This window comes from Typopeltis vanoorti, chromosome 11 (genome assembly GCF_054136105.1).
Source record: "Typopeltis vanoorti isolate ZY-2024b chromosome 11, IOZ_Tvanoo_1.0, whole genome shotgun sequence".
Lineage (NCBI taxonomy): Eukaryota > Metazoa > Arthropoda > Arachnida > Uropygi > Thelyphonidae > Typopeltis > Typopeltis vanoorti.
In genome coordinates this window covers 127808037-127830011 of record NC_143559.1, presented here as the reverse complement: position 1 = coordinate 127830011, position 21975 = coordinate 127808037, and the positions used below count along the sequence as shown (strand labels likewise).

At 35.0% G+C, this 21975-nt stretch overlaps 1 protein-coding gene across 1 annotated transcript in view; it reads right to left on the bottom strand.

Moving 5' to 3' along the window:
• The window catches only part of LOC150102036 (LIM domain kinase 1-like), a 307253-nt gene that overhangs the window by 32301 nt on the left and 252977 nt on the right, over positions 1 to 21975 (bottom strand). Inside the window, exon 10 of the mRNA XM_090399953.1 lies at positions 18319 to 18384. Within this exon, the coding sequence (XP_090256079.1) occupies positions 18319 to 18384 (66 nt within the window). The remainder of the gene's footprint in view (positions 1 to 18318; positions 18385 to 21975) is intronic.

The following is a 21975-nucleotide window of genomic DNA, read 5'->3' as shown; positions in this document are numbered from 1 at the left end:
CAATTTAAGAACTTTTGTTTTAGTCATGTGACCCACCATTTCAGCTGCTTTATACAATGCTTCTGATTTTGCTTGTATATCAGCATATTTTGATCGAGTAAATAGTTTATGTGTTTGGAGTACATGTTGATTTATTTATTAATTTATAACACAGAATAAGAAAATAATTGATATTTATTAACTTATTTGCTAATATTATTATCCAGCATCTTCAGATTCACAAAAGAGCGTCATAGTACATGAAACAGTAACAGTTTGGCTAATAGGACTAGTTTAATAATATGGTATATACTAGTCCAATGATATGGTATCCTAAAAAAACAGAGCCAGAGCTATCTGTTCCAATGACAATGCTCTTAACCACTAAACTCACTTGCATCACATTTTTTTTAGTCAATGGCTATAATCTACAAAGAAGACAAAATACTAAATGTACCCCAGAAACCCTTCAATTGCTTAATACACAAGACTTCAGCAAAACTATTACCACCCCATATGGACAGGGCACATCCAAAAAGATATCAAGAGTGCTTAATAAATATCAGCTCTGTGCCATATTTAAACTATACGTCAAATTGATAACTCATCATTCACCCAAGGACAAACTCTCCTTTATTACATCCAGGAGTGTATGAAGTGCCCTGCACTTGTAACCTAGTTTACTATGGACAGACAGGAAGAACTGTCGACATCTGCCTTGGAGAACATAAAAATACATTCAGCATTATCATTTATGGGAGCTGGCAGATCATGCCTAGGATACTCTTTCACACAGGATCAAATGGATGAAAACAAAAGTGCAATACAGAAGTCATTATAAATTAGATTATTTTTGGAATCAGCAGCAGCTTTAAAACATTCTTCAAACCTCAATAAGCATGTCCATATCAAAATTTTATTTTGATATGCAGGCCTGGTTGGCAGAGTGATTAGATTATCCACTCTCCAGCCAAAAGGCTGCGGCTTCAAATCCCACCATGGACATGGATGTTTGATTGTCTATGGAAATAGTACTGGTGGTGATGGTGTTGGTGTAGTTGGTGGACTGAGTGGTGGAGACAGAGTTGTAGAGTAGGTGCCCTCCCTCGATGAGTCTGTGGACTCCCTGGAGGTGTCATGTAATATTAATAATAATATTTTACCAAAAAATTATTTTTTTTTTCTTGCCGAAAATCTGGGAGACACTTGTTTTAAAATCAAATTAATATGTTTTTTCTCTCTCTTTATCCAACAATAGATGACACCAATTAGGACTTGAGCTTCTTGTGTAGTCTGTCACAATTTTCTTTTTTTTAAACTAGTCCCACTGTTTAACCAAATTGTTGCTGTTTCATGTATTGTGACAAACTTTTCTGTGCTCTGAAGATGCTGGATATAATACCAGTAAAATATTAGCAAATAAGTTAATAAATATCAACTATTTTCTTATATTCTGTGTTGTGAATTAATACTGTTAAATAAACTGAAGTGTATTCTGATGATATCAAAGCTATGTCATTTGCATAATCTACATCTTCCAGCTGTGATAGGATTCCATTTAATTCCTCTTCTTACACCTGTAACTTTTCTCATAAACCAGTCAATGATATGCTAAACAGCAATCTAGACATACAACCCTGTTTCATACCAGTCATCTCAAACACCACTCTGATGTTGTCTATTGTGTAATAACTTTTATTTCCTTATATGTTTCTTTTATTATTCTTAAATATTTGTCAGGAATTCCATAGTTTCTAATAATTATCCATAATATTTCTCTATCAATGAGTATCTTGCAGATTTTTGGTAGACTGATATACTGCCATACTTGTTGAGGCTTGGTGAATGTTTCATAGCTGCTGCTGCTCTTTCCAAACTGGTGTCTCTGACTTCTGTGTAGCACTTTTGTTTTCTTCTGATTCAGTGTAAACAGGTATCTAAAAGCATGGTCTGCTAGGCCTGACTTGCCATGATGGTGCTGAATGTATTTCTCATGTTCTCTGAGGTGAATGTCAACAGATCTTATCTGTTCATAGTAACCCAAGTCACAAGCACAGGGCACTTCATATACTCTTGGGTGACAGGAGTACATGAATATATTCCTATTTCGTATATAGGAGTATATTGTCTCACACCAGCCATCTCAAACCACTCTTATGTTGTTTGCTGTGTAATAACACAATCTTTGAGTTACTGAAGATCTTTATTTTGGTAGAGTAAGTAAAGTAGGTCATTATGATGAGATCCTAATGTTACTGCAACTGTTTTGTAGTATAACGATGTTGAAGGATTTCCAATTTCTTCTCGTGCCAGCTTTTGACTCTTTTGAATGCTCTTTCCCAGATCAAAACTATGGTTTGAACACTGTACTTGTATACAGCTAATTTTGCGTTTTGACTAATTTCTCTCTTATTCCATATAAATTTATTCAGTTGACTTCCTACCATACCAGATTTTCTAATTCTGTTGTCTGTTCCCATATTTAGTTTACTGTCTTTGCTAAAAAATTGTGCCTAAACAGCCAAAATGTTTTACTTGTTCTTGATCTATGCTCTGATTTTCATACCAAATTTATTACAAGTTATTCAATTTAGTAAGGGAATCTTGTCAAATTATACTATATTTATTTAGGAATATAACATCATCTGCATGAAACAGAGCTGAGATTAAGATCTCAGCTCTCTTGATATCAGGTTTAATGCCACTTTCCTTCAAATGCAATCCATATAGATGAATAACAGAAAAGATAATATGGACCCTCGTCTTACACCAGACTTACTATCAAACCATCTTCCTGAACCTGTTCCTGAATCTGTTGACTTAGATCTCAAATATAGACTATGTATCATACAAAATGTCCCAATTACATCATGTAATTGTAGCAATTTGAATAACTTTTCGCGTATTTTGTCATGCATGTTTTCCAGATCTACAAAATCGAAATGCAGATCCTTATTATATCGAATGATTTCTCAACTATTTGTTGTAATACAAAAATCTAATCCTTATTCCTATTTGGCTTCAGTCCAACTTCTTTTCAAAGTTTCCATTCCATCATTTTCTTTTAGCCTTTTCAAGTATGCTTACATAAATGTTACCAGGAATACTCAGTAGCGATTTTTGTCTATAATTCTCACAAGGTTTTATTTTTGATTTTCTAGATGGGTACTTTGTGTACTACTCCAATCATCTGGAATTCAAAACTCTCTGACCAAGGCCTTCTGAATTAGGCTATATCTTCTTCTTCTTTGCTTGGTCCCATCACGTCTGAGGACTCCTGACCATAGCCATAATGTCTCTCTCCATTTCTTTCCGTCTTTTGTTGCAGCAGTGGCCAACTCCAGTGATACTTCTTAATCTAGTCTTGGACTAGATTAAGAAGTATCTAGAAGTGGTCCAGGTCAAAGTGGAAGGACAAAGAAAAAAATAGGATGCCCAAGACTAAGATGGTAAGTTTTCTCAAGTTGTCATTTTCACGTCTTGAAATGTGACTGAAGTATTTGAGAATTCTTTCATTTATAACGTCACATAGCCGCCTCTTGATTTTTAGTTGACTTATACTTTCGCTAGACCTTTTGTCCATCTAGGAAACTCTCAACATCCTACTCTAGCACTACATCTTGAAGCTATTTATCTTATCCATATCTTTTTAACTGAGTGTCCACGATTCAGCACCATAAATGAAAATCGAAAACAACAAGCTATTGACCAGTCTTGATTAAGCAGTGGTAGAAATGTTTCTGTCTTTCCATATTTTTCTGCAATTGCACCATTGCTGACCTTTACATGGTAATTCTTATTTTATTATGCTATATAGTCACTGTAAAACTTATACCTCCATATTTGAGGCATTTCTAATTGAATATCATCTACTCCAGCTGCCTTTTCATATATCAGATTTTTGATGGCTTCTTTTCTACTTTAGGTGCTGATCACATGCACTCCTGACTGCATTCCACTAGAATGTTTTCTGCCATGATCACTACTTGTTTCATTTATCTGTATTTCAAAGTCATCATTCTAGACATCTAGAATATATAGCTTCTTTCTTATCACCATTATCATCTCAGATTTCTTTTACAGTACTCTTGACTCCATTTCTAAGCTCATTCATAGAACAGTGCATGACTGAAATTGCTTGCCTCTGGGGGTTATGAGTGCAGATAGTGTGAATGAATTCAGACATGTGGTGTGGGTGAGCAATATGCAGCTTCCCTTGATAAGTCTCAGACTCCCTGGAGGTCTCTTGTAATAGTAATATTTTCTACCTTCCTGGTCTCTATTTTCAATGTTCATAGCAAAGTTTCTCATGATTTTTGTTTAGCAACTATTATAAAATCATTCTCTTGATTTTTCTGTATATTCTTTTAATACATTCTGACTTGCTAGGAACTTTAGATATACTTTTTTTTTTTTTTTTTTCCTTGACTAAATCTAACTTCCTGAGTTCACCATGGATTTTTGTTTTTTTCAATACTTACAGACAACCTCACAACATGCTTACCTCTGTGGCTGAAAATCGATCAATGCTTTCATCAGGGCGTATTACTGAATCTCCAAGGTTTGGTTCTTGTTTTCAAATTCTTTCAATTTTCTTGAATAATATTTGTGTACTTGAGTTTATACATCTCTAAAAGATGCTCAACTTTGATTCTTTTTTACAACTTTCTTATACACTTTTCAAAATGATATTCATTTTAAGCTCAAAACTATATGGTAATCACTTCCTATTTCAAATCCTCTGTATACTCTTGTCTTGAAGCAGCACAAAAATATTGCTATCAACAATAATATAGTCAAATGACTTTTTCTATTTCTTGTCTATCTTTCCACATGAATTTGTGCACACTTTTTGTTAGAACATGGTGTTAGTAATGATTAATCTGTATCCAAAACAGAAACCCAGCAGATGCTTACCATTATTAGCTTTGCACTTTTCTCTAAATTTTCCCAAGATATTTCTATGATAATCACTTTCTATTCAGCTGTTTAGTTCTTCATCAGGAATCAACTTTTTCTTTGTGTAAGCTGCCTTTCCTAATGTTGTGAAAAATTCCTATACTTCTCCCTTAGTAGAACCGTCTCTAGAAAATAACCCTCATTGTCTAATTTTCCCACTACTTGATATTGCCTACCAATCAAGATTATCCACTTGAATACAATAACTACTCCCTCTTTTTCCTGATCATTATTTTCTGAAAATAACATTTTGCCTTTGCTGTTCATAAAAGAATCTCACTTGTTTTTGTCTTCTTTGTTTCAATAACACCTATTATATCAATTTTGCATCTATCCAATTTTTCAGCTAGTTTCATTTCCTTTTCACTGATGCTGCCAATCTATCTTGATTTTTGCTGATGAATAATATCAGTGTCACATTTATCAGCCCCTGAAGTACACAGAATGCACTGTCAGTGCAAACACTCATATTATAGACAATCTGGCAGGTCTGCAACTAGAAGCAAAGAAGACAACACCCAAATTATATGAACCAATGTCAACAAAATGAACTAAAAGACCATGTGGCTGCAGAGGGCACAGTCAAAAACATTTGCATGCTTGCTTGCTTGATATTCTATGTTCTTATTCACATTACTTTGTCTTCATGATATCTTTTCCTTGACAATGTCCCAGTTATTGTAAGACAAAATAATGGAATAATATTATTAGAATTTTTTTTTTTAATTTCTGTGTTGTGAATAAATTTTTTTGGTATCATATGTAATTCACAATAATACAAGTCTAAACAAACTCGGAACTTTTTCAATCTACCTCAGGCATCCAATAAGTCGGGCAGTGGTCTCACACTGCCCAACTTATTGGATGAAATTTGTCTCCCACCTCCGGTCATTCCAACTGCCCAACATACAATGCCCCCTATATCCTTTTGCCAAAAAGACATCACAAATCTGTTGTCTAAATTAGACACAAAAAAGTCTCCTGGCCCAGATGGAATTCCTCCAATAATCCTGATGGTCTGTGCATCTGAACTGACTCCTATCCTATGTCACCTGTACACACTCTCTTACTCCACTGGTATATATCCCAAAACCAGGAAACTGGCCTATATTCACAACCCATTCCTAAAAAAGGTGACAAATCACTGCCATCTAACTACTGCCCTATCTCACTCACTTCAGTCCTATCTTACTCCAGTAAGTCTTATCAAGTAATGGAGAAAATCATCAACTCTCAATTCCTAATCTACCTTGAAGGTACCCAGCTATTAAGCGACCACCAATACGGATTCTGCCAAAGCCATTCAACAGGAGATCTACTCTCATACATCACCCACCACTGAACAAACGCTATGGAGAAATTCTGCGAATTCCAAGTAGTTGCACTTGATATCTCCAAAGCCTTTGACAGAGTCTGGCACAAAGGCTTACTAAGGAAACTCCCATCGTTTGGACTGCCTCAGGACTTCTGCAGTTGCCAGCTTCCTATCTGGATGCACACTATGTGTGATGGTAGACGGCTCCCTATCCTCTCACTATCCAACTAATGCCAGGATCCCTCGAGGCTCAGTTCTCTCACTGACCCTCTTCCTTCTATATATCAATCACCTACTTCAGTTGACCTCTAACCCAATACACAGTTTTGGAGATAACAGCACACTACATTCCTCCCTTTCATTTGGCAAACCCTACCCTACACAACTCACAGAACATCAACCACCACTGCCCTTAATTCTGACCTCCAAACCATCCTCCGATGGGGCTCAGACAACCTTGTCAACTTCAACACTAGTGAAACCCAGTTCGTCTTATTTCTCACAAAAAAGAACCATTTTCCCCCAGCATTGTTTTTGATAACACTCAAATTCACAGACAAGACAAAATTTCTCTTCTCGGAATTACCTTGACATCAAGCTTCTCCTGGCATAAACACATCACAACCATTGCATCCTCAGCTTCCAAAAAACTAGGTTTTCTCTTTCGCTCAAGACACTACTTCACCTCTAAACAGCTGTTAACACTATCACAAATCCGCTCAGCTCTCGAATACTGCTCTCACATCTGGAGTGGGGGCCCCAAAAAGCTCACTCAAAATGCTTGACTCACCACAGAAGAGAGCAATTAGACTAATAAATGACCCATCTCTCACCAACTCGCTCCCCCCACTTTCACACAGACATTTGGTCTCTGCAATCTGTATATTCTATAAATACTTTAATGGGAAAGGTTCATCTGAAGCAGCATCAATAATTCCGCCACCCTGTACTAAGCCCATTGGAACACGTACAGCTGCCACCCAACATCCTTTTACAGTACACCTCGAAACCACAGAACAAGTTTCTTCTCCTCCTCATTCATCCTTGCTACTGCAGTACTGTGGAACAGTCTTCCCCTGATGTATTTCCTTGGGAAATACGTCAGGGGGAAGACTGTTCAATATACAGGCATTCAAATCAAATGTAAACAAGTTTCTCCCTACACAACCCATCACCCATATATAGTACTAACGTACTATAGGTTGCCCAGCCAACCTCCTGTAATGGGCCCCAACATAAAAAAAAATATAAATAATCAGAAACCTGGTCTTGTATATCATCTGATAATTTTTTATAATCAAGCATATAGTTTGAAGTACCTGCTCTTTAACAATTATCCAAATGTGAGTCTGTAAGTTGATATCGATATTTTGATTTCAAATATGCCATATTTTAAAACAGGGTCTTGCAGTTGTATGCAGTTGCACAATATGAATAAATTTTTAGCAAGCATTTTCTCAGAATAGAAAAAGTATTTCTACCTACTAACTTCCAGAACATTTTGTCATCATGATGAGCTTTTAAAATTATGTTGTTTTGTAAATTAATTATTTCCATTTCCAAGTCTTCTGTATTACTTAGCTCAAAGTAATTGGAAATTTTAGCAGGTATATCATCTTCAGTAATGTTAAATGGATTTAGGAAAAAATCTAACAACAGGTTCTAAAGTCGCAAAATCTTGAAAGGGGGAAGAAAAACAGAAAATATATCCTCTCCTCTAGTCCCTTCAATGGAAGAATTTTAAGAAATTCTTCTTTTGCAGAAAAATCATCAAAAACCATTTTCACTGAAATTGCTAATTGTGATGTATCTGTTATGTCTATCGATTCATCCAGCTGTAGAGAAAAGAAAACAAATTTTCCCATATCATTTACTAATTCTGTTTCTAAATAAACTGCAATTGATTCAATTCTTCTAGATACAGTTCTTGCTGATAACTGCAACATATTTATAGTCAAAACTATTTCGGTGTTTTTTTGAAATCTTCAAAAAGTGAATCTGCAGCTTCTAACATAGCTTCTTTAATTAAATCTCCATCTGTAAACGTTTTTTTCTTCTTAGTTAGCAAATGCGAAATTTTAAAAGATGCGACAGTTGCAACAGTTTAGTAAAAAAACCTTTGCTGTTTTTAGTAATGGATGATTCCAAAGATAAAATCTTTTTTTTTTTTTTTATTTTGGATTTCATGAATGGTTTTGAAACGTCTTTCTATATTACTTTTTTTTTTTTTTTAGAAATAGCCACACTATTATTGCATAATAAACAAATACATTTGCCAATAAAAGCAATACTCTTCCTCACAATCGTTATTAAAATAGTACATTCTTTTCCTTTCAGGTTTATCCATTATAAAGGGTTAAAAATATCTTTGTAAACAAAGTATTTTATATTTGCACTGAGAGCGGGAGTGATTCAACAAACACACATACTAAAAAAACAAAGGGTTCTAACAATGTTTAGAAGTGGTGTGAAGGGTAGCGAGAGTGGTTGCATTGATAACTAAATGACATCAACAACTCAAGCTACTTATGATCAGTGGTCTCTCATCTTAATAGGCACAAATAAAGCAGTTTACAATAATTTCTCTGAGGGCGCACTAAAAATTCACTGCGGGCGACATGACGCTTGTGAGTGCTGCTTTGCCGACTCCTGGTCTAGATCTTCAGTGATCACTGATCCTAGGTAATTGAACTGCTTTACTTGTTCCATATTATTGTTTCCTACTTTCATTTGAATTGATTCCCTTTTTCTACATATTACCATTAGTTTTTGTTTTACTAAAATTGATTTTCATATCATATTTGTTACTTGTTTGATGCAACTTGGCCAGGATATTTTCTAATTTTTCTTTGCTGTTTGTAGTGATAACTATGTCATCAGCATACTTTAAGTGTGTTATATTTTTTCCATTTCTAGTTATTCCTTTACACATCTGTAGTCCTTCGTCTACCACTTCTTTTAGGTACAGGTTGAATAAATATGGTGACAATGGACAACCTTGTATAACTCCTTTTTTAATTGCTATTTGATCTGTTTCTATGTTTTTGTAATTTATGACTGCTTGTGTTTCTGAATAGTAATTCTTGATACAATTTAATAGGTATTTGTCGAACCCTCTGTTTTCTAAATTTTTAATGAGTTTGCTTCTGTTTATTGAGTCGAAAGCTTGTTTGAAGTCGATAAAACACCAGTAGTTTTTTATTTTTGTTCTCTCATAAGATCTGCTAATCTGTTTAATGTGAAAATTGTATCTATTGTGCTTCTGCTATTTCTAAATCCTACTTGCTCTTCTTGTATCTGTTCTTCATAAGAATGTTTAACTCTGTTTTGAAGAATCCTAATGAATATTTAATAGCAATGGCTTAGAAGGGTGATAAGTCTATAGTTATTGCAGGATCTGACATCTCCTTTTTTGTGGATCGGTATGATCTGGCCTGTTCTCCATTCTGTTGGTAAATTTCCTTTCTTTAGTATTTTGTTGAACAGTTTCCTTCGGTAATTTATTATGCTTTCTCCCCCTTTTTCTAGAAGTTCTTTTTGAATGTTGTCTATGCCTGGTGCTTTATTATTTTTCATTTGTTTGATTGCTCTATGTATTTCTTCATCTAGTATGTCCTTCATGTAGTAATTTTTATTACCCTGTTTATATCAACTGCATCCATTCTAATTCAAAATTAGTCTTTTTTTTCTGTTGAACAGATTTTTACTAATCTTTCCTCTCCCATTCTGTTTGTGACATACCAACGTAGATTATTCTATTATAATAGATAAGAAGCTATATTCTTGTTTTAATTCTATATGAAAAGCATAAGCTAATCAAGTTTGCACATTAAGTATTGTCACACGAATTGCCCTAATATCTCATAATGCAAAAGTACACTTTCTTATGGCATGTATATTGCTATGCATAATGGGAAGGCTCACAATACAGATCAGTTTCAACTTTCAGATCTCCTCAGTGGAAGCTAAACACAGGAAGATAAATCAATAGAGTTCATATTTACAATAAACAAAAAAAAAATTGTATTCAAAACTAAATACAAAGGTTAATCTTCTTGAATGGCAGGCAGTCTCAAGTAGAGTGATGTGGGCAAATATGAGAATGGGAACTGGAAAATGAGACTTATTTGTGCCTATGGTCCTACAGAAGGTTCTACTAAGGTAGAAGTGGAGGAATTTTTTAATGCTTTAGAGAAAGCATCTGACACAATGAAAAAGGAAAAGTTGGTCCTTGTTGGGGATCTAAATAGCAGAGTAGTAAATGATTGTCAGACATACAAAAATATATTGGGAAAATTTGGAGAAAAGACCAAAGCTAATAATAATGGCAAATATTTGTTGGATTTCTGCTTAGGACATGGACTGGTTATTACTAACACCATGTTCCAACATAAAAATGTGCACAAATTCACATGGAGAGAAAAGGCAAGAAATAAGAAAAGTCTCAATGACTATGTTATTGTTGATAGTGATGTTTTCTCCCTGGTGCAGGACACCAGAGTGTACAGAGGATTTCAAATCGGAAGTGATCACTATTTAGTCTTGAGCAGGATAAAATTGAAATTCATATTGAAAAGAATAACATGTAAGAAAGTTTTAAAGCGAATAAAGATTATTGAAGAAAAAATGAAAGAGTTTGAGAACAGGAACCAAACTTTAGAGATTCAGTGACAAGCCTTGAAGAAAACCTTGATTGATTCAGCCAGAGAAGCATGTGGTGATGTTGTCTGCAAGAATAGAAAAATCAGAACTCCATGGTGGACACAGGAAGTTAAAGAGGCAGTGAAGGAAAAGAAGAAAACAAATCAAAAGTTGCTGGCAAATAAGTCAGCTTGTGCTCTTAGAGAATACAACAAATATAAGAAAGCTAAACACTGTGTAAAACTAGCTAAACAAAAGTCATGGGAGGACTTTGGCAAGAACATAGAAAATAAATATCAAGAGGGTGGCAAAATATTTTGGAGGTTATTGAAGAAGCTTAGAAATAGAGGAAAGAGTACTATAAAAGGAGTTAGAGATGATAAAGGTGACATGAAAACTGGAGAAAAAGATATCCTTGAAGTATGGAGTAATTACTTTGAAAAACTGCTAAATGAAACAAGCACTGGTAAAAGATATTATTGTAGCACAGTGGTAAAAAAAAACACTCAACAGGAATACAGTCAGGAATATACATATCCATATTTGAAGTAGAAAAAGCCATCAAAGGCTTGAAATGTGGAAAGGCAGAAGGAGTAGATGATATTCGACCAGAAATGCTCAAGTATGGTGGTATAAAAGTCTTAAAGTGGCTGCACTGTATAGTTCAGAAGGCCTGGACAGAGGGACAAATTCCCGATGATTGCAGTAGAGCTCTCATAGTACCCATATATAAAAAAGGAAATAAAACTGAATGTGAAAATTACAGAGATATTTCCCTACTGAGTGTTCCTGGTAAGATATATGCAAGTTTACTTGAGAAACGGTTGAAAAGAATTGTATAGAAAAGCTTGGTGAAGAACAAGCTGGATTCCAGCCAAATAGAGGCTATCAGGATCAGATCTTCACTTTACGACAAATAGTGGAGAAATCATGGGAATATAACAAAGATCTGTATTTAAGTTTTGTCGATTTGGAAATTGCATATGACAAGGTGCCAAGAAAGATGCTATTCAATACACTACAGTTATATGGTGTCAATGGAGCATTATATCAAGCAATACTTAGTCTTTATTTGAGTTGTAAGTCAGCAGTTAGAATTGAAGTACAGGAAGATGGTTTAATGTTAAATTTGGTGTGAGACAAGGATGTACATTATCCCCCCCTGTTATTCATTATCTATATGGATCACATTATGAAGGAAAATGGTATTAAACATGATATCAAAATTGGAGATGTTAATGTCAGCTCTTTGCTTTATGAGGAATATGTTATACTTATCAATAAATACACTACGAGTCTGGAAGATTCCTTGACTAAATTCAGTAACTGTTGTAATAGATATGGTATAAAGGTCAGCAATAAAAAGACAAAGAATGAAAATAGGCAGAATCATTGAAAATGTCAACTGCATTGTGAATGAAGAACCTGTGGAACAAGTAAAACATTTCACCAACTTAGGCACGATTTTAAGTGAAGATGGTAAATTAAATATGGAAATAGACAACAGAATCAATAAAGCTGGTATGGTAGGAAGTCAATTGAATAAATGCATATCGAATAAGAGAGAAATTAGTCGTAACACTAAATCAGCTGTATACAAGACAGTGTTCAAACCAGTTTTAACTTATGGATCTGAGAGCTGGGTCAGAAGTAAAACACTTGACCAAAGACTAGAGACTGCAGATATGAGAGTCCTGAGAAAGATTAGAGTTGTGAACAGATGGCATCAATGGCAATATCATATTAAAAATGAGGATATTAGAAAAGAACTTGACATTGTCAGCATCCAAGAATGCGTTAGTAGAGCTAATCTCAGGTGGTATGGTCATTTAAACAGAACGGGTGAGGAAAGATTGGCAAAACAAGTGTTCTCTGCCAGGTTGGCAGGAAATCGACCCAGAGGAAGACCAAGATATAGGTGGTTTGATAGGGTACAACGTGCCTTAGATGACAGAAATAAGATATCTGTGATCTTTCATATAAGATATCTTTATATAAGAATCATAATAAGACATCTTTCATATCTGTGATTCTCTTTTTGGACTTCACTTGAGGTACAGTTTGAACACAGTCTTTTATACCACAAGACTGTTTTGACTATTCAGTAAATCTATATGAAATGAGATATTAACCACATCAATTCTGAACTACTGAGTTATTTTTCCCTGCTAAAAAGATTTTTATTAACCTCTAGAGCAAAATTTTAATGAAGATGACAAATAAAAAAAAATTGCCACCTTCACTAAAATTATGCCTAAATAACAAATATATTTTACTTGTTTAATCTGATAATCTAAGGTAGTATGGACACTAGCAGAATGAATGAATAAAAATTTTAGCAAAAATATGTGTCTAATGCTAGGAAAAGACTAAGACCTAGGTGGATCAAAGTAGTTAGAAGTGCCAAGAGTGACTGACAACATTGGAGTCCTGATGATACTAATTTTGATTTGATGAAAATAGGTTAAAAGTAATATAAGCTTATTTATTGTAGTATCATAGGCTAATATTGTCTCCAGCACAAACTTTGTTTACACTTCGGTACAGGATTAAACAAGAATATAATTTCTTGTCAAGTATAATATACTTTGTAACCAAGAGAAAAACTTTTACAAGATTCTCTTGTGAGAGAAAGGAAGTTATGATACTATTATCCAAGTCTCTAGTCAGGCCAATAATGGAATATGGCTGAACTTTATTCAAGGTTTTTAATGGAGACCCTTATAATAATTACAAACTCTCTTAACCATAATCTGATGAATCTGTAACAGAAGAACAAGAGGAGATTTACTTGAAATTTATATTTTAATTCAGAGCATAAACAAATTCCAAGCATTTGCTGCACTTAGATGAATCAGGCTCTACTAGAAGGCATAATGAAAAGCCAGTAAAGAAATCAGAACAAATATATCAAGTTTTTTTTTATTTTTTTTTTATGTTAACTATGCTGGATAAAACATCCAGCATAGTTAACATAGTTAAACAGTTAAGTTTCTGCTAAAGAAGAAATCGATGATACTGGATGAAATGAAAGATAATATAAAAGTTACTCATGTAATGTTTAACTGAAGTCGCTGTTTACATAATGTGATGTCAGAATATCTTGCAGAATATTAATTATGCACATTCTCTCGTGCATAGGGAATGTAAGCAAGGCCTCCTCCAGTTCTTTTCACCTTTCTCTGTTCTTGGCAATGGTTGAACAATTTTTCCAACAAAATTTGACAGTTCATCACTACACTTTCTTTCAGTGCGTCCTCAGCAGTTGTACTAAAAGTCCATCGCTCATCTTCTCTTCTGGATAGATGTGCGGCCCAATTTAGTTGCTTATGGTGAAGAATGAGGTCAGTGATGTCAGTCTGGCTTCTTATCTTTTAATGTGATGCCTAGCATCAACCTCTCCATTTTTCTTTGAATTGTTAATTTATTTGCAAGCGCTTTTGTTAGCAACTAAGTTTCACAACTATATGTGATGACTGGAAGTATACACTGGTTAAATGTTTTCCTTTTTAAACAGAGTGGAACATCATTGTTTTGAAAAATGTTTTTCAATTTTCTGAATGCACCTCAGGCAAGTTGAACTCTCCTATTTTTTCCTTTTGGAGTCCACAGTTTAGATCAGTGAGAAGACCTAAGTATGTATATGAAGAGACTCTTTCCAAGAAATTGTTTGCTATTATTATGATTTGGTGTTACAAAATGATTAAACATGATTTTAGTTTTTTTCTCTGTTTATTTTTAGATCAACTTTTCTGCTTTCATGATATAGGTCTTCTATCATTATATTAAGGTCTTCTGGAGTGTTTGCAAAAACACTCCAAAAGACACATGCATATGCATCATTATGATATGCATGTTTTCCAACTTTTTTTGTATGTGAATCATTTATAAAAGATGGTAAACCTACAGTATAGTGGTTCTATAAGAGGCATAATGAAGGTGGACCTTTCCAAGCATGATGACACAGCTCTTTTATTATCATCAACCACTTAGGCTTTAATGTCTTGCTTCACATTTGAAGCTTTTGAGTTCTTATCATAAAGGCTTTTCCCATTGAAAAGCCTTTAAGTAGTTAAATATTTTATTCTATAGATTTCCCTTGCCCTTATATTTTCATTAAAAAAATAAGTTTAATATTAGTTAATAATTCTTTGAAAGTGGATGTTGCTACATGTATTTAAGATTTTAAATGATCACAAGTATGGTGGTATAAGAGTCTTACAGTGGCTGCACTGTATAGTTCAGAAAGCATGGACAGAGGGACGAATTCCTGATAACTGGAGTAGAGCTCTCATAGTACCCATATATAAAAAGGGAAATAAAAATGAATGTGAGAATTACGGAGGTATTTCACTACTGAGTGTTCCTGGGAAGATCTATGCAAGTATACTTGAGAAGAATTGTGGAAGAAAAGCTTGGTGAAGAACAAGCTGGATTCAGGCCAAATAGAGGCTGTCAGGATCAGATCTTCACTTTACGATAAATAGTCGAGAAAGCATGGGAATATAACAAAGATCGGTATTTAAGTTTTGTTGATTTGGAAAAGGCATATGACAATGTGCCAAGAGAGAAGCTATTCAATACACTACAGTTATATATGGTGTCAATGGGGCATTATATCAAGCAATACTTGGTCTTTATTTGAGTTGCAAGTTAGCAGTTAGAATTGAAGTACAGGAAGATGGTTTAATGTTAAATCTGGTGTGAGACAAGGATGTACATTATCCCCCCCTGTTATTCATTATCTATATGGATCACATTATGAAGGAAAGTGGTATTAAACATGATATCAAAATTGGAGATGTTAATGTCAGCTCTTTGCTTTATGCAGATGATGTTATACTTCTAAATAAATCTGCTACAAGTCTGCAAGATTCTCAGACTAAACTGAATAACTGTTGTAATAGATATGGTATAAAGGTCAGCAATAAAAAGACAAAGAATGAAAATAGGCAGAATCATTGAAAATGTCAACTGTGTTGAAAGTTTATTTTTCACTTGGTTAGAGTATAATAAATTTAGTTTAATCCTTTATCCAAGTGTGAGCAAACAAAGTTTGCGCCTGAAAGTATCTTCAGGACTGGGTTAAGGTGGTACACACCAGGGCAACTCGTTGCAAAGGTGGAGCAAGCTACCAACACTCCTATCTCAGTATCTCCTATAATGCAAAACACATCTCCTTGCGGATATGTTTAATGTTATGCATTAAGGGAAGGGCCACTACCCAGACTAGTTTCGACCTTTATTGAGGTCTCTTCAGTGGGAGGCAGGCCCAAGTGGAGATATCAGGCAGAAGCATTAGCAGGTCATCTCCACCTATAGGAATTGCCAATTGGTGTGCCACCCTTTTTTTAATAATTTACTCTGGATTTAGAGAAAGATGTTGAAAGTTTATTTTTCACTTGGTTAGAGTATAATAAATTTAGTTTAATCCTTTATCCAAGTGTGAGCAAACAAAGTTTGCGCCTGAAAGTATCTTCAGGACTGGGTTAAGGTGGTACACACCAGGGCAACTCGTTGCAAAGGTGGAGCAAGCTACCAACACTCCTATCTCAGTATCTCCTATAATGCAAAACACATCTCCTTGCGGATATGTTTAATGTTATGCATTAAGGGAAGGGCCACTACCCAGACTAGTTTCGACCTTTATTGAGGTCTCTTCAGTGGGAGGCAGGCCCAAGTGGAGATATCAGGCAGAAGCATTAGCAGGTCATCTCCACCTATAGGAATTGCCAATTGGTGTGCCACCCTTTTTTAATAATTTACTCTGGATTTAGAGAAAGATGTTGAAAGTTTATTTTTCACTTGGTTAGAGTATAATAAATTTAGTTTAATCCTTTATCCAAGTGTGAGCAAACAAAGTTTGCGCCTGAAAATATCTTCAGGACTGAGGTAAGGTGGTACATTTCAAGAAGCAAAGGCCAGGAGAACGATGCAGCTAAAGCAAGTTGTATTAGGAGGAACCAGATGCACGTCCAACCTGTAGGAATTAATTTGTCTGCTGATAACAAGGAAGAAGTCTCACAATTTTCGAAAGGGATATCCTAGTGCAGTGAGGAGGTCTAATGGGAATAAGAAGAGATAATCGCTCAAATCAACCTGAGAGGACCAGACTTCGTGAAAAGTAAGAACTTTCCATAATTTAGTCAGAAGCCAACTTAGATTGTGACGGTGGTTTGAATTGATGAAATTGATTTAAAGTTAATGCTTCAGGACTTTAGGCCTTGAGCTAATATCTGAATGAATTAATTCTATGTAAGAAAAAGCCAAGCTCAAATTATTGTGAAACTGCTTGAGTTTATTAATGTAGAAATTCCTTAAGTGTGTTTTTATTATATGTTGATGATCGGAATGAATGTACAGTTAAGGTGGGGGGGGTTAAATTCTAGACTCGTGGTCCTAAACAGAAATATTTAGATGGTTGTGGGATATCATTGGATAACTTTAGAGAGTTGTTAGTTAGAACTTACAAAAATTAAGTGAATTTAATATCTGTAAATTGTGCATCTTTACTTAGTGATGAATAAACGGTTTTATTGTCAAAATAACTTGCCTGATCTCTAAGTCCAATGCACTACTCATAAAATCGAACCTGTGTGTCTTGAAGTATATTGCCATGACTGTAGAGGAAGAATTATATACAGGTAATTTGGTATATAGATTAGTTGGAAGGAGAGGAGCTGTGTGTCATACTGGGTGTTCTATTCTAAGGAGGGAGAAATTTATCTTATCCTACAATTTTGGTGGCGCAGCTGACTTACAAATTTTCCAAAATTTAAAATTAGAATATAACATCAGTAAATCAGACAAAGAATTTGGTTCCAGCCCAAAGCACTTTCTTTGTTCTTGACAGCATGCACACGTGATCCTTACTAACTGCGGCCACAAGATAGAGGTAACGTAACTGACGGTCGGAAGTATAGTGAAGGTTAAGAAGATAAGTTTCAAGCGAGAAAACGTAGAATTTTACAAAGAGCTGAACAAGAAATAATTAAATTAATTAATAAGAACCATAATTAATAACTACACATTTAACAATAATTAATAAAAAAAATAGAAATAACAATATAAAACAACATTTTAACACCATTGAATGCTGAATCCAGAACACCATAATCTAAATAAAACCGAAAAATAAATTTTGTTTCAAAAAACAGGGTAAAAATATCAAGAAGGTATTATCAAGAAATATCAAATTAATCTGCAAGTTATTTTCCTTTATTTAAGAAACCAAACCAGCAGCAAACATGATTTGAACGAAGAATAGTATGCACTGTCATACAAAATCACATGTTACTCCTATATAAGGATCTATCGATCTACATTTGCAGATTTAATTGTTTGAAAAAATGCCATTTTACTTTAATACTAAATCCAAGAAAAATTTATGTATGCTATTACAATTTAGCACCTTTCTTGCTTACCTTCCTAACAAGACAGTTCTGTGAATTGAGATCCCTGTGAATGATGTTTTTGGAATGAAGATAAGCCTATAAAATAAGCAATTTGAAATTCTCATTTTCAGTAATATAATGCATAGTTAAAATACAGCACATCTGAAATTTTTATTAAAATAAGTTAATGAAATCTGTTCTGCTTCTTGAAACAAAGCACAAAGAATGGTTGGGATGTTATGTCTTGCAACAATAACAGTTGTTAATGTTAGAGTTTACATCTCAAGCAAGAGGGCACTCAAAGCAGCCAAATGCAAATGGAAAACAAAGTAATAAAATAGAACCATCTAACAATGTGTAAATTTTAAATTTACAAGAATCAAAGCTGCATGTTAAATAATAAACTGAATAATCAGATAGCTAGCTGAAATTATTGCAGTCCATCACAAAAAAGCATTTTATCATCTCATTCTCGTAGAGTGACATTTATTATCATGATAACTGGACTTAAGAGCCATGCTTGCATTATGTACTAATGAGAATTTGTTCATTCTAATATTAACATAAAATGCTTTAAATGAATCATCAAAGTTCTGATACATACCTTGGGGGGGGGGATACAGAATATTATGGTACCACATGAAAAGTTTACATTCATTATTACAAACTTCCTATTGAACAATTTTCCTACAAATTCATTAGTTACCTAAGAGGAAACAATTGCCACCAGATTCTTATATTTTGGTCTTATAAGGCACTTCTTACTGTATCAATCAACCTAGAATCTTGGTCTTCTTTAGGTGTTTTTCCTACCATCCTAACTAAAACTCTTCTTTTGCTAACCTTACTGCACCCACTCTGTTTAAGTGACTATGCCACCTGAGATTAGCTCAGCTCACATATTCCTGAATGCTAACAATGTCAAGTTCCTTCCCAATATCTTTGTTTTAAGTATGATGCTGATTTCCTTGGTAAGAACTTTCAACATGCTTTCTTCTTTTCCACAACTGCCTCTTTAACTTCATAAGTCTCCAAGATAACTTCACATGCTTCTCTGGCTGAACCAATTAATGTTGTTTTCAGGATTAGTCAATGACTCTCAGAGGGTTGACTTGTCTTCAAAGTCTCTCTCTCTCTTTAAAAATAATATTTGCATATTTTATTCTACAGTTCGCCTCTGCAAGCTGTTTGCCTGATTCTTTTCAAAACTTTCTTACACACGTTTCAACATGATACTCAATTTTATCCTGCTCAACAGTAAATGTGATCAATTTCTCTTTCAAATCTCCTGTACACTCTCATGTCCTGAATCAAGCATGAAGATCAACAATAACATTGTCAATGGAGAGAAGACAATAACATTTGTCTTCTCTCCATGTAAATTTGTGCACATCTTTATGATGGAACATGGAATTAGTAATGATGTTCTTGACCTAAATAGAAATCCTGCAAGTACTTATCATTATTAGCTTTGTAGTTTCCTCCACAACATTTCTGTATGTCTGGTATTCATCATTCCTACTTTGCTATCAAGATCTCTAACAAGGATCAAATTTTTCCTGTTTCATTATGTTAAAATGTATTCTCTAATGGCTTGAAAGATTTCTCTACTTCTTCCATAGTAAAACCCTCTGTGGGACCATATGTACAAATAAGTCTTACTGTCCAATTCCTCATTGTGATGTTTGCCCACATCACTCTGCTTAACTGTCTGCCATTCAAGAAGCTTATTCATATATATGGGGCTAACAGGGGTCTGCAATTCATGTATACTAATGCTAGGAGTATTAGGAACAAGAAGGAAGAATTTTTGGCGTTGGTTGGCACTTCCAGACGACAGGTTATTGGCATTAGAGAAACATGGCTGACAGAAGATGATATAGCTAGTGGAAATGAATGTGAGGGTATGGTGTTCAGGAGTGACAGGGAAAATAAAATGGGGGGGGGAGTGTTATTGATGATAGCTGATGAGATACAGCCAAGAAGAATAGAAGTGGAACTGCAGGGTAAAGAAAAGAGCACATTTTAGGCTATTTGGTGTGAGATTAAGACTAGCAGAACAAAATATACAGTTGGGTGCTGCTATAGACCAGGTGGTGATGGAATAGATGGTGGAGATAGTATGCATAAGCAAATAGAAGAAATGAGTGGAAGGAGGGTAATTATTATGGGAGATTTCAACTATGGTAACATTGATTGGAAGGAGGAGAGGACACAAGGGAGGAAGGAATTGGATTTTATGTGGTTATTAAGGGATAACTATCTGCGATAGCATGTAATGAAAAATACTAGGGGTCAGAGAGTGCTTGACCTAGTAATTGCATCTGAGAATTTGGCTGTAACGAATATGACCATGTTGCCACCAGTTGGTGAGAGTGATCATAGGGTCTTGACTTGGGAGGTGGCAAAAGGTGTGGAATTTACAATTAAGACAGGGTAGATGTGGAATTATCGGGCTGGTAAGTATGACAAGCTTAGGAGTTTGATTGGTTCAGTGCCATGGCATGTAAAACTGCAAGGGCTGGATGTTGATAGTGCATGGGAGGCGGTTAAGAAGTGTTTGCAGGAGGCAACGGCTGACTGTATACCTAGAGTCCGAATAATAAATCAAGTAGGGATTAAATGGATGAATAACACCACTAAGCTTGAACTGCAAAAAAAGAAACAACTGTGGAGGGAATTTAAGGAGAAAGGTGACCTGCAGGCACATGAACGGTATAAAGCCCAAGCCAGAAGAGTAACAAGTGTGGTAAGAAAAGCAAAAGCGGATTATGAAAGAATATTAGCCATGCAGGATAAAGAGAATCCCAAACCATTTTTTTGATATGTTGCAAGTGAAAGAAAAAACGTATACAGCAGATTGATTTTAAAGAATGCCGATGGTAGGGAGGTAACCGAATCAGTTGATATAGTAGAATTACTGAGTGAGCACTTTGCAAGAATATATCATCCAGGTGGTGACATTGCAGAAATGGAAGAACCAACAGCTTATACAGGAATTGTGGTGAATGAAGTGGAGGTGAATAGTCTATTACAAAACCTCAATGTCTATTCATCTGCGGGATTGGATGGTATACCAGCTCGTGTCATACGAGAAGCAACTAAAGAATTGTCAGTGCCTTTGACCATTTTGTTTAATTTGAATCTCGGGTCTGGGTTAGTCTCGAGGGAGTGGAAAGAGGGAAAAATAGTTCCACTGCATAAAGGAGGTTCCAAAACTGCTGTTGAAAATTACTGGCTGATCAGCATATCAGGAATCGTTGTCAAGGTCTTGGAGAAAATAGTCAAGAGGAAAATACATGATTGGATAGATGAAAATGGGATACTGTATGGGGGACAGCATAATTTTGTGAAAGGTAGATCATACCTCAGTAACTTGCTCACGTTCTATAACAAAGTGACAGCTGAACTGTATAAGGGTAATGGGTTTACAGTGATTCTACTGGACCTTGCCAAGGCCTTTGACAGGATATCGCATGGAACTCTAATCAGTAAACTGCAGCATATGAGAATGGATAGGAGGGTGGTTGATGGAGAGATATCAGAGAGTGGTTTATTCAGGAGTAGAGTACAAAAGACGGCCTGTGACTACTGGTGTGCCGCAGGGTTCTGTTCTTGGACCACTACTGTTTAATTTGTTCATTAATGATATAGGAAAAGATCTGAGAAGAACTGTGCATCTGTTTG